The sequence below is a fragment of the Haemorhous mexicanus genome, chromosome 11 (genome assembly GCF_027477595.1).
Source record: "Haemorhous mexicanus isolate bHaeMex1 chromosome 11, bHaeMex1.pri, whole genome shotgun sequence".
NCBI classification, from domain to species: Eukaryota; Metazoa; Chordata; class Aves; order Passeriformes; family Fringillidae; genus Haemorhous; species Haemorhous mexicanus.
In genome coordinates this window covers 6,979,740-6,992,343 of record NC_082351.1, presented here as the reverse complement: position 1 = coordinate 6,992,343, position 12,604 = coordinate 6,979,740, and the positions used below count along the sequence as shown (strand labels likewise).

Genomic DNA, 12,604 nt, shown 5'->3' with positions numbered 1-12,604 from the left:
TAAATTACAAACATACATTCTCCTTGGCAATCTAGTTACTTGAATTATCAGATTTGAACCTTTTATTAATTCTCTTACCTGAGAAATTCTTCTGTTTCAAAATTAAATTATTAGCAATGCTAACAAAAATAAGAAGGTCTAAAATACTCTTCATAAGCACACAGTCAGTCACATTTGGTAAATACTCTCCCAAACTGGTTTGCCTTTCAACTTTGTCTTTCATCATGGAAATAAAACTACCTTTAGAAAGTGCATCTGTAATACTGACAAACTTGTAATGTCTTCAATGAATTATCTTCACACATCTTCTAGCATTTAGTAGATAATTTCATTGTTTATACTCAACATCTGAACAAACACTTTTAAAAACTGCTTATATAACAACAATTTGAAAATTTCTCCAGAATTCTTTCCCATTTTTTCTTTGTTATTATATTTAAAATGAGAAATATTTACAACCGTTCACCAAATCACTGTCCCAGAAACCACAGTCACTGCTGATCTAAGGATCAGAAAGCATCAAGGGAAGCTGGAAAAAACAATTGCAGAGCCCTAAAGCTCTTGGTGCTCTACCTTTCCTATGGAGGGACTAGAGAAAAGCCCTTAGACAAAAGGCAGCAGGATTAGGCAATGCCAGCTCATTGCTCAGCTGAGAACTGGATTTTGTTTTTTTTAGTGCTATCAGAAAATAGAACTCTTTCTTCTATTCTGGTTAATTGGATAATAAAAATTTATTAATTTGGTACAGAACTCAAAGGCCTAAAAGACTGAAAAAATAGGAAATAGTGCAGCTCCCACTTGATATTAGAGCTGGAAAGTAAAGATGGTGATTTGAGTTTAATGACAGTAAATTCTTGAGGTATGTAAAACTCAGCCAAGAAACCACAAACAATTAAGCAGCTAAACATCCTTCTCTAACATAAAGCATCATGTAAGATGTTTTGAGTCTGTAAGACTGTAGTATTTTTACTCCAAAATTAGTTGTTTATCTTAAAACCAGCACAAAGCCAAAACAAACAAGCCTAATACCAGTAATTTAAAACTCAGCTCAAATACTATGTTCCAGTTAGGAGGGAGGAACAGTTTATTTCCCACACAAGTAAAACACTCCAGAACTGAAAGCACTGTCGTCCAAACACATGCTGACACATCTTCAAGAGAAACAGATCTAATCCTTCAAAACCAACATTTATATGCCAAAGACTACAAGAGTTATTTTCTTTTAATTTCTTCTTTTTTTAAAATCAAAATAAAATATAATACCGAAGCCAACAGTCTTACTCCTTCAGAGAAAGGCAATCTTATTTTCCTCCACCCAAGAGGAACACAGCAATTGCTGATCAATTGCCCCTTGAACACAGCACAAATTTTTTGCTCATATTCTCTTCACCACCACATACAAAATTAAGATCCTATATTCTGCTAGAGACAGCCAGTTTCATTTCCAGTGCTCTTACTAAACTTCTTAAAACAATCAATATTGTACTAATAAATAAAGTCTTGATAGACACTACCTTGAAATGCAGGAAGGTGTGTTTACGGTGTTCATACCACTCAGCATAGGTTGAAAGGCTGCTGAAAAATGTTAGAAGATCTCCATGTTCTTCAGTGCTATAAAACAAAAATATATTGTTTAACCCACTCATAATCAGATGTATCAGTTTGATGGCCTAAAATTCACACTTTAAAAAAATTAATTAGTATTGTTTGAATATGAAGTAGAAATCACCCAAAAGAAGAATTACAAAGCTGAAAAAAAGCTGTAGTGTAATGATTGAAAAAGTGGTTGAAGAAGACATTCCTAAACCAGTGTTTCTAGTGTTTGTCTTACATGTAAAATGTGGGAACAAAGTAGGCACCTGCAAAATCTTAGTTTGATTTTATTCTTGTTCAACTTGTTTTCTAAATAAATTCTAAGGTGTTGCATAGGAAAACCCAAACCTGCAAAATGGTAAGATTTCCCAAATTGTGTCACTAACCTTCAAATATTCCCAAAATCTTTGTCCTAGCCAACTAAGTGTACATCACACATTACCTGCCTCTGCCCACGTGACATTCAGCTTTCCAAGAGTAACCTGGCAGCTTCACTAGGAAAGGAGGCCTGATGACACAGGGCATCTAAACCAAAACTTGTCAGACAGTTAAAGCCTGATGTGATCTTGTCTGCAGAGCAGAGGGGCTCCAGCCCTCTGAACATCTTCCTTACTCTCCTCTGGACCTGCTCTAATAGGTCCATGTTCCTCCTTATGCTGGGGGGACAGTGGGAGGGAAAGGTAGATAGAAATGTTCATTTCTCAAATTTCTAGTATGAAGCAGGATGGAGAAAGGAAAAGAGACAATAAAAGGTGACAAACTGTCAGGCAGCAAACCACACATGCAGGGTTGTTGGGGAAAAGAGGAAAAAAGCTCATAAAGGGTGTGCAGTTTTCAAACAAATGCAGCCAGAATGCAAAGGATGCAGAACTCCACAAAAACCACATGTCAGGATACCTGAAGTAACACAATTATTTAAACATAAGGGTGAAAGGCTTCAGGTCATTGTTGATATGAGCCACAGACTTAGCCATCATCAAAACACTCCTGGCAAGCACTGTTTTGGAAGTACAAATATTTATTTTGGTTACTAATACAGGATTTTACAAGTTTACAAAACCTGAGGAAGATACCTGACTGATGTTTGAGAACATTTCAAGAAGTTAGAATATTTAAATTCTAATGTAAATTTGACTTCTAACATCCCTTCTCAGATTAGCTATTCTTTTTGAATTTTCAGAACAGCTGAGAGCAGAGACTTGAGGCATTCACAGAATGGCTGCAACAGTGGATTACCAAATCACTTCAGCCTTCCCAGGGAGAACTGTGCTTTCAATCCTGCTCTGTTTTATACACAGAGCAGCAAACCTTACCCAGTTACACAAAGAAACTGGGAAAAATACATTAAGGTAATTCACATATTGAAAATGTGAAAGAAAAGCCAAACAAGTTTTATCCCACCCTGGAAAGAACAGCATCATTAAAGGAAGTTACCACAGTAGTCACAGCTGCCAACAAAATCAGGCCAAGATAAAAAAAAATGCTGGCAGCACTGGGAAGAGTGAGTCCCTGGAAGGACACAGACATTGATTTACAATAGCTCATTAGCCCTGGTCTGGGAGCTGGTTTTAACCACAACTCTGAATTGTACATTCTATAGGAGCTGTGGACCCTTGGTAACAACTGCCCACATCCACACCTGGAGAACAGATTCCACACAAACTGCTCTGGGCTTTTTAACCTCCACTTATGGAAAAGGGATCACAAAGCTTTCTTACCAAACTACACACTTGAAATTCTTTTTGAAGAACTTGGCAATTTTTATAAAGTCCACATTTAGGCTATTTAAAATACTATCAGAAACACTGTGACCTTGGTGTAGCATAGTTTATTTCCTTTTTGCCTCAAAATTGTGTTTAGGTGATGCAGCAGATAATTTTCAAGGCTGGATCATCAGTAGAAAGAAAAAGCTTTGAGTAGAAGTTCAAAGAATCAGTTTCCAATGTAGAAATTAGTCAACCAATATATCTGGGATGTACTTTTCTCACATAGCACTGGCTAAATTCAAGATAGAAAACTGAACTCAGTGTTTAGAAAGGGGGAATCTGTTGGCAAGAACAACTATATGTAAATCCATATTGGCAAAGGAGTAAGAGACAGTATAAGAGCACCAGTTCAGTGAACTCTCACAGCACTGAATCTACCCATAAGCACTAATTCCTAATTAGCCCAAATTAGCCTAATTCCTCCTGCTGAAGTTAACTACACCAAATGCTAAAATACCAAGGAAACATGGTATAAAATAACAAGGTAGAAAGAGAGTCGATGGTAAAATTAAAGTCTTTTTTTATTTTGAAAGAATTTAGCATTACAAAAATCCACTTGAAGCAGAAAACACCTGTCTCCAATGCCAACATCCATGCTACAGAGAAGTCATCCAAAACCACTGAAAAGGATATTCAGTAACTCTGTCAGCTTCAAATCATGGGCTCTTCATCCAAACACACTTTCACAAAATATCAACAAAACACAGAAGTATATAGGAAATTTACCTGTTGTGAGAGTACCTAACCCTCCTTTAATGTGTTCCTTTATGTATTTTAGGGGAGAAAATCTATTTTAACTCACTGCAGAATGCAAGACTTCGTATATTAGCATAGAAGACCAAAGCACAACTCAATGCTGGGGGAGAATTCCTGCTTCTCTTCCTTTGCAAGGCACTTTGCCCTTGCAGCATTTAATATAATGCACGTTTTCTAAATTCTGCACTCTGACTTATAGATTCTAACTAGTTAGTAAAATGAGCAATTTTCATACTGCTTAAAATCTCTATTTGCCTAAGTAACCCATGCAAAGGTGAACTCCCCCAACAATTAATGGGGTGCCAAGTCTTAAAAAGAAAAAAGGACTGACAAGAGTTTCTTTAGATGTTGTGGTTCTCAAAACGAATAAAGTACAACATAAGTGATAAGTGGTCCAAAGGGGACACATGTGAAATCCAGAAAAAGACAACTAAATACTGTGATTTGATCTACATACATCTGTTATTGTCACAAAGTAATTAAGAAATTATATAAAAATATACCCACTTGTAAAAAATGTACAGTTCTTATATATAAATGTATATTACAGCAGTACCTGGAGACTGCTGAATTTTGCTTCATTTAAAAAAATATTGTTCAAATGTTCTGGCATTCCCCTATTTTCTTCCAAAGCAGGAACTGAATGCCAGGTTTTTAACTCTGCTGTTTTTAAAGACCACTTTCTGACACATATTATAAAAAAAACCATAGCCAAAAAAAATTAGAAAACTGGGGAGGAAAAAAATCCCAGCCAAGAGACAAAACAGAATTAGACAATGGATTTGGCAAGACTGGGCCAAGGAAGCAAGAGAAGAAAACAAACTGGTAGGGAGGCTGGAAATTAACAAAACAGCAGGAGACCAGATTCAGCTGGTCAGGAATGGAGGGAAAAGAAGGGAAGAGGTAGGGATTTCAGGAGCAGACTAAAAAACAAAGGGCTAGTTGGGAAAAATCTGAAACTGGACATGAGGGGATTACAACTTGCAAAAAGCAATGAGGAGTAGCCCAACAAGGGGATTGAGAAAACAGGCCCTGAAGGGAGATCCCAGACTCAACAGAACAGGGGGTGCCCTCAAACAGGCACTGCCAGCATCATCCATGGACTCTGCCTCACACTGCCAGCACACACTGTGACCTGGGCAAGGCACACAGGAAAAGTGAAATTTGAAGGTCATATAGGAGAACAAGTTTGAGTTGTTCCCTATCCCTAAAAGTATTTTTCAACCTACTGACCCCAGTGATCCCATTGGCCAAGTGGATGCAAGGGTATCCACAGCCACAAGGCTGACAGTGCAAAGGGAGGCTCAGGAGAAAGCACTGCCTGCTTTGCTGACATCTTCTGTCATTCACAAAAACTTGTGCTTATTTATGAGTACTGGCATCAGGTGAAAAAGGAGAAGAGACAGGAACAAGAGAGCAGTGCTCCAGCCAGGATGAAATAAAGTCTGCCACTACTTCAACACATTCCTTTCCAGTGTGACTATTAAGTTCCAATACACTTCTGCTGTCATAAAATACTCATGAATAAAACAGGGCAATTTCCTCTTCTAAATCCCACTTCTTGAGAGCAGTCAACTGTTCTTCCCAGTTGCACCACAAGCTTTAGTAGATTTATATAGAAATCTCAAAGCCTTTAAGTAAAATAGTTTTCAGTAGAGACTACTGAAGCCTGAGGTAACTCAATAGACCTCTCTCTTCATCCATCTGTTAGCACTTCTTCTCCCTCCCCAAGACCAAAAAATAACAGAAAAAAAAAAAAAATCCCCCCAAAAAAATTAAATCAATGACTCAGTGATAATGGATTTGTTCTCAGAACAGCTTGCTAGCAGAATTCAGCAGAATACTGCAGACAAATAATTTGATCATTTACTCATCATGTTACCACAAGAAGTTGGCATACTCCAGACAATAATTTAAAACATCATTCATTCATACATTTAAGTTTTAGTATGTTAATTTTCTTAAGCCATTGCACAAACACATTAGTCCATGTTTTTAAATTACATTTTTTAAAGTTATCAGTGAAATAAATCCTGCTGCCAATAAGAGAAATGGAATTGAGAGCTGAGAATCAGAAACAGGCATACTGGAGAATGGTTCTGGATGTGCATTTGAGGCATTACCCACACTGCATCTCACACAGACATCTGAGGAACAATTATATAACGTGAATTTGTAAAGCTCCTTCCAGATCTTAAAAATCACATGCCTGTCATCTTCTCTCCAGGATACAGAAAGGGATGGGAAGTGTTTATGTTGGGCTAAGGACACATCACATAGAGACACTGCCTACCAGCAATTTCCATGAAAACTCAGTACTGCATTTAGCATCCCATATCCCACACAATAACTTGCCTTGAGCAAAAAATTCCATCTTACCGTGACACAAACTTGCTCACATTTGAATCTTCTCTGGATTCCATTACAATGCTGAGGTCACTAACAACAGTAGATATTTTCTCATCGTTCTAGATTGGAGAAGTAACAACAAAATATTTTAGAAATTGCTCTGGTGAGGAGAAAAATGTGTCTATTTGCCTACAATAAAGATATAATAAAAATATATACAAATATAAAAATATGAAGATATTAATGCTGCTACTACTATAATCCTTCAAACAGCATTTTTAAAATTACAGTTTGTGTATGTGAACAGGTTCTTTCATTTCAAGAGCAGCACTATTATCCACACAAGGCTTTTGGAATAACACCTAAGTGTGTCAGCATAGAAAAAAAAATATATAAAAGAAGGTTCATTACTTCTTTTCACATCAATCCCACTTCTTTAAGATTCTTCTCATATTCCAACACAACCTTGAGCTGCCACATATACCAGAATATTAATATATAAGGTTTTATCTGTTAGTTTTGTGCTGGTTTTTTAATTTTAAACCCTACAGTTTAACCCAAAATACTGTCCTTTTTTACAATTGCTGTTACCCAGAAATATGTGTGGGATAATAAAATTATTCTAAATGAATTAATCTGTAAAAGAATGAGAAAAGGTGGTCAGAGTAGAAATAAAGCCACAAAAGAAGTTAATTCTCTTTTCTATGCATTCTTGAGCACACCAAAGTAATGGATTCAATAACAGTGAATGAAAAAGCTTAAAATCATGGTTTGAAGACCATAGGAAAAGCCTCACTTTAAACTTCTTATACCAAGTCACTACAAGCACTTGGGAATGGCAAGAGAGGACTACACACCCATCTCAGCAGTCCCTGTGCTGCTTGGACAGAAGCCCTGCTGACACTGCCACCACTAAAGACAGGAAAAGCAGAGCAAGGCACTACAGAGATTAGTGGATGCACTAAATAACATCAGAAAAAATCATTTGAGGTTTAGAGCACAAGGTTCAGTAGGGGGATGGAGCTGTGGATAAGCTGCCAGTGGTCACAAGCTAACATGCCACCTTCTGAAGGGACTGGTTTGGCAATGAGGGGGTTATTGACATGCCAAAATGCCTTTGTGGGGCCAAATAAAAAGATTTAAAAGGAAATCTCTGGGCAAGAAATAAACTGTTTTTAAATGATTGCTTTCCCAAAAGGCTTCGACTTGTTTTGGCTGATTTTCAAGCTCATCTCCTCTCCTAATACTTAATATCATGAAGCTGAGTTAACTGTATAGTGACTTCACTACTAGAATAAACAGCTACAGTTAACAGAGTGAAAAAATTATTCCTGATCTTCTGGTGCATACCAACAAACTGTTACCTGCTGGGCACTTCCTAAAACCAGCTTTTGCTCCTGAGGACAGGTGAAACTGGTTGTAACTGCACCACCTGGTCCATGCTAATGTCAGACAGGTTATTTTGAGTATGATGTACTTCCAGCAAACAAGCAAAAAAAACATCATGCAAAAACCAGCTAAAAATTACACTTTTACAGCTGAAGTGAGGGTTTTTAAGTATATATACACCTGGTATTCCCTCTCTCATCAGCATTCAAAGGAGCCCAAATTGTAGACATTAGGCAGCCAAGTGCTGCCGCTCAGTGGTACAATGGCTTTAAGCACCAATACCATGGGCAGTAAATTTAACACCCAGTAACCCCTCTGAGCCCCACTGACACCAAAAGATGCCATCATGCTGCAGGAGATGCAGCTGAGAAACATTCTAAGTGCAGTTTTAAACCTACAGATGTAAAGAACATCATGAAGACCACAAGTTTTAAGTCACAAATGGACTTCAGCAGTTGCTCATTTGGCTGAACGCTTGCAGTTTTAAAGGACAAAATCCACATGTGGCTACCTAAATATTCAATTCCCAAATTCATAATATGGCTTTTCTAAAGAATAGGAAGGACATCTTTACTGTTTACTCTCAGTCCCATCTCATTAAATAAAAAAAAAAAACAAACAACTTTAAAGCTGAGCTGAAAAATCATGTTTTTGTGATGTTAGAAATACCCTTACAAAGTACAAGTGTTAGAAAAATGCTCTTGCAAATTGGGGTAGAAACTATTTTCCTTTGCTTGGCATCATGAATTCTGTGCTAAGAATAGAGTCTTATGAAAGAGCTCCCACTCAGAAAATCTGCAATCATTGGTGTAACTTGTGGCAATGCTGCAATGACTACATACATTAACCAAGCACATACAAATATAACCAAAGGGGGAAAAAAACCAAACCCAAACCAACAAAGAGAGCTGCTGAAGCTTGTAGTGTTTAAGCTTCTGTTTCTTCCTGAGAGGTAACATCTGGCATCTTCCAATTTCCAGAATAAGATATGTGACAATAGAATGTGCTGTGTGGGATGAAAGCTGTGCTGGGTCAGGCCCCAGTGGGTACCTGGCAGAGCTGAAGAACACCAAGTGCTCCCAGGGCTTTACCTCAGTGTCAGTCTGCAAGAGCATCCTGCAGGGAGCACCCTTTGGGAAGGAAAAGTGAGAAAGACCTGGCAGTACTGGCTTAACAGGTGGACTTGATCTTGAAGGTTTTTCCCAAAGTCAATAATTCTATGGGAACCACTTTGTGGCTCAACACTAAACCTGACCTTCCATCTACCATCAACTACCTTGCTCGGATGCACACGGAATTCCTAAGCTGGGTCCAGATGTTTAAGAGCCAAAAGAAGACACTGAAACTTAGATTAAACAGTTGAAGGTTTCAGCTGGAAAAGGAAGCAGTGACATTTGTCCATCTGAAGTTTTGTTTGGTAGCTGGTTTTTTTCCTAAAGCATACATTGACCCTTACCTGCATTTCAAGAAGTTGGAATTCCAGTTGAAAAGACAGGGAGTGACACTTCCCTGATACTCTGTGCTTCTGCACCGTCCTGTTTTGAGCTGTTATAAAATCAAGGTAACAAAATAATCAATTACACCTCTATTCAGTAACTACTGCATTTTTTCCCTTAGTCATATTTAAAGTAGCAACTGTTACCATTCCTCATGTAAAGAAGTTTAAGATACTAAAAAACACCAACAACTAACTCCACTTTCCCCCTATGCAAAGCACAATTGTAGTCTGTCCCTTTCCCATGAAAGAAAGGACAATATTTGCTCAGAAACTATTTTGTCAATCAACCAAATCTTTTTGTAATTCAAAGTAATTGTCTTTCTGCTAACAGTGAATTAGAACAGAGGCTTGCAGATGAACTGCAACCAGAATGCTCAGCAAAGGGCACAAAACTGCTTACTTTTTTCCACCGTTTTCTTGGAATGACTTGTGAAATGAAACCCAGTAAATTCCGTTAAAAATGAGAGATCTGTTTCTAGACTTTCAAGCTGAGCTTTCAGGTCTGATGGAGATTCATGGCCCTTGGTGTCTCCCTGAGTTTCTCTTTCGAATGATTTTCTAGAATGGAAATAAAAGAAAAAATCAAAAGGGCAAAATACCCAGATGTAACATGTCAGTACAGCAATATCATTAAATAAAAGGCATAGGTAATGGGATCTGATGGTTTTCAGACTCAAATCAGTTTCAAAGGAGTCAAGTTTCAGTTGGATCACATTGCTAGAAACAGTAAACTATCCTAACTTACATAAACTCTTTCCATTCACTACCAGGTAGACACAGCTTTAATTTCAAGTCTGGAGGTGCAAGTGTCCATTTTGAGATATGTGCAAAAACATCCAAGAAAAGGGACCTAAGATGCCTTTACTCATATAAAGTGACTTATTTTATCCATGGAGTTTACATTTACAAAGTCCTAACATAGAGGCAAAAAGCTTATCTCAAACAATTTTGACAATGAAATTCTATTAATCTATCAAATGAAAAACAAGGCATACATTGACTTCAGTATCTCCTCATCAGAAAAGAAGGTGGATTCTTGTCGCATATCTTCATACTTTTCTGTCAGCAGCCTAATTTCTTCTTCCAGTGCCTGGATTTCATCTTCATAAGCTTGAAAACTGCCCTCGTCCATTTCTCAGAATCACTGCATAAAACAAAATAAGGATTTTTCTCAGGAACAATCAGTTTCCTAAAATCATAAATATAACATTAGGCAATTGTTTCAAGATACAGAGCACTGCGCAGCCTCTAGAGACAGAAGTTAAATCAGGGATCTAACAGAGTCAGAGGCTTTAAGAACCTTTTCAATTAGTCATTATTTGATCCAGGAGTGCACTCAGCTGTTTTATGTTTGCTCTAATAGAACAACAAGCTGCTCCACAGGTAAAAACCAACTGCAATCAGAGACAAAAATGGAACCCAGCTCTGACCAATTGACCTAACGACCCACCTGGGCAGAGGAGGCACAGCTGCTCCTAACACAATCTGCCCTCAGAGTAAACAGCAGTACAGACACTAACTGCGAAGATTTTTCACCAATAATGTAAAAAATAAACCTCAGTTTTCAGGAAAAATAATAATCTGACATTCAGCCTAGCTACAACACATTCAGAAGCGTGTGGAAGATATATGCAGCTCAAAACTAATGTGCTAATACTTTTGACTAGGAAAACCCAACATTTAGTTTTGTGTGGTTTTAAACCACCCCTACTCTATGTGGTGTGTAAGTTCCACACTAACATCGTTCAGTCAAAGGGGATAAGGGGGAAATTGCATTTTATTAGTTTATTTCCTAGGAAGCAGTGCCTTTATAACACACATAAGAAAACAACATCAAAAGCTCGCTTTGCATTAAAAACTTAGTGAATAAAGGAAGCATATGCAATTAAATAATCATCCAGTGGTCACCAGATTTTTTTGGACTGGATATGTTGGAGAAAGTAATGGTCACAATAAAGAGTATGGTGTGAAAAAGAAAAACATTACAGCAGCCGGAACGTTACCCCAGGCCAGCTGGTCCCTCTTTTAACAGCAGTAACAGGAGACATAAACTACTTGCAGCTACTTAAACTCAAGGATTTCACTAGGCAGCAGAAGACTCAAATACTAGTTACGACTTTAAAGACTTTATATCTAAAAAAAAAAATACCTACTCTTGAATCAAGTAAAACGACTTTTACAAACAGTTCTTCTCTTATATATCATACATGTGTATATTTATAAATATTTGTGCATTAACATCACATCTTTCACATTTTTACGTACCTGCCTGCTTACAGCTCCGAGTATTTGACTTTATACTGCCACAGGAGGAGCTGGGAAGCGCTTTGGAGCGTTTGTGAGAACCGAACGGGCGCGTTCCGTGCCTGCTGCTTCCCTGCAGAGGCCCTTCAGTCCTCGCAGGGCGATGCTGAAACCGCGACTCGTCCGAGGAGCCGGAGCTGACCCGCGCCGAGGCTCGCAGGTGACAGAGGTGCCTCAGGCTCGGGGGTCCGAGCAACGCAGCTGGGAGTCACGGCAGCCGCCACAGCCGCGGACACCCGGCCCTGAGAAAGGAGCGGAGGGAGCCGGCGCTGAGGAGAAGGCGGTGAGCGGTGGGAGCCGGCGCTGAGGGGACGGCGGTGATCTGTGGGAGCCGGCGCTGAGGGGACGGCGGTGATCTGTGGGAGCCGGCGCTGAGGGGACGGCGGTGATCTGTGGGAGCCGGCGCTGAGGGGACGGCGGTGATCTGTGGGAGCCGGCGCTGAGGGGACGGCGGTGATCTGAGGGAGCCGGCGCTGAGGGGACGGCGGTGATCTGTGGGAGCCGGCGCTGAGGGCGCTGAGGGGAGGGCAGCGCTCAGACCAGGCGCGCGCGCCCCGCACTTTTCGAACCGCGCGCCAACTCACGAGCCCGGACGCTACCACAACTGCTGCCCGAGCGGGTGGCGCCGGCCGCGCCTTCCTTCCCCTCCCTATCGAACAGCAGAGCCGCGAGGAGATAATTCCCGAGCTCTTTATCGCAAATGAAAGCAAAAAAAGCCTTGCTTTGTCAGCTGTTCCCTTGTTCGCGTTAATCTTTGCTCGCGTGGTCCGGAAAACACCCCCGCTTTTCTTCCTGGTTAGTCACTTTCAAAGCGTCCGCTGCCACAGGAGCCAGCCCCCGTGTCCCCAGCACACCTGACCGGCCGGAAACAGAGACCCAGCAGAGGCGAGCAACCGATCAGAATCCAGCGGCACCAGGAGGCGGAACCCTTTTTTTCGAGTGAGGGCTG

The 12,604-nt window shown here is 39.7% G+C and overlaps 1 protein-coding gene across 1 annotated transcript in view; it reads right to left on the bottom strand.

The window, feature by feature from the left end:
* CENPP (centromere protein P) overlaps positions 1-11,974 on the bottom strand; it is a 113,971-nt gene extending 101,997 nt beyond the window's left edge. Inside the window, exons 1-6 of the mRNA XM_059856184.1 lie at positions 11,617-11,974; positions 10,347-10,495; positions 9,752-9,909; positions 9,310-9,398; positions 6,495-6,583; positions 1,515-1,611 (exon numbers count right to left, since the gene is read on the bottom strand). Coding sequence (XP_059712167.1) covers positions 1,515-1,611; positions 6,495-6,583; positions 9,310-9,398; positions 9,752-9,909; positions 10,347-10,483 — 570 coding nt within the window. The 5' untranslated portion in view covers positions 10,484-10,495; positions 11,617-11,974. The remainder of the gene's footprint in view (positions 1-1,514; positions 1,612-6,494; positions 6,584-9,309; positions 9,399-9,751; positions 9,910-10,346; positions 10,496-11,616) is intronic.
* Between the last annotated feature and the right edge of the window lie 630 nt (positions 11,975-12,604).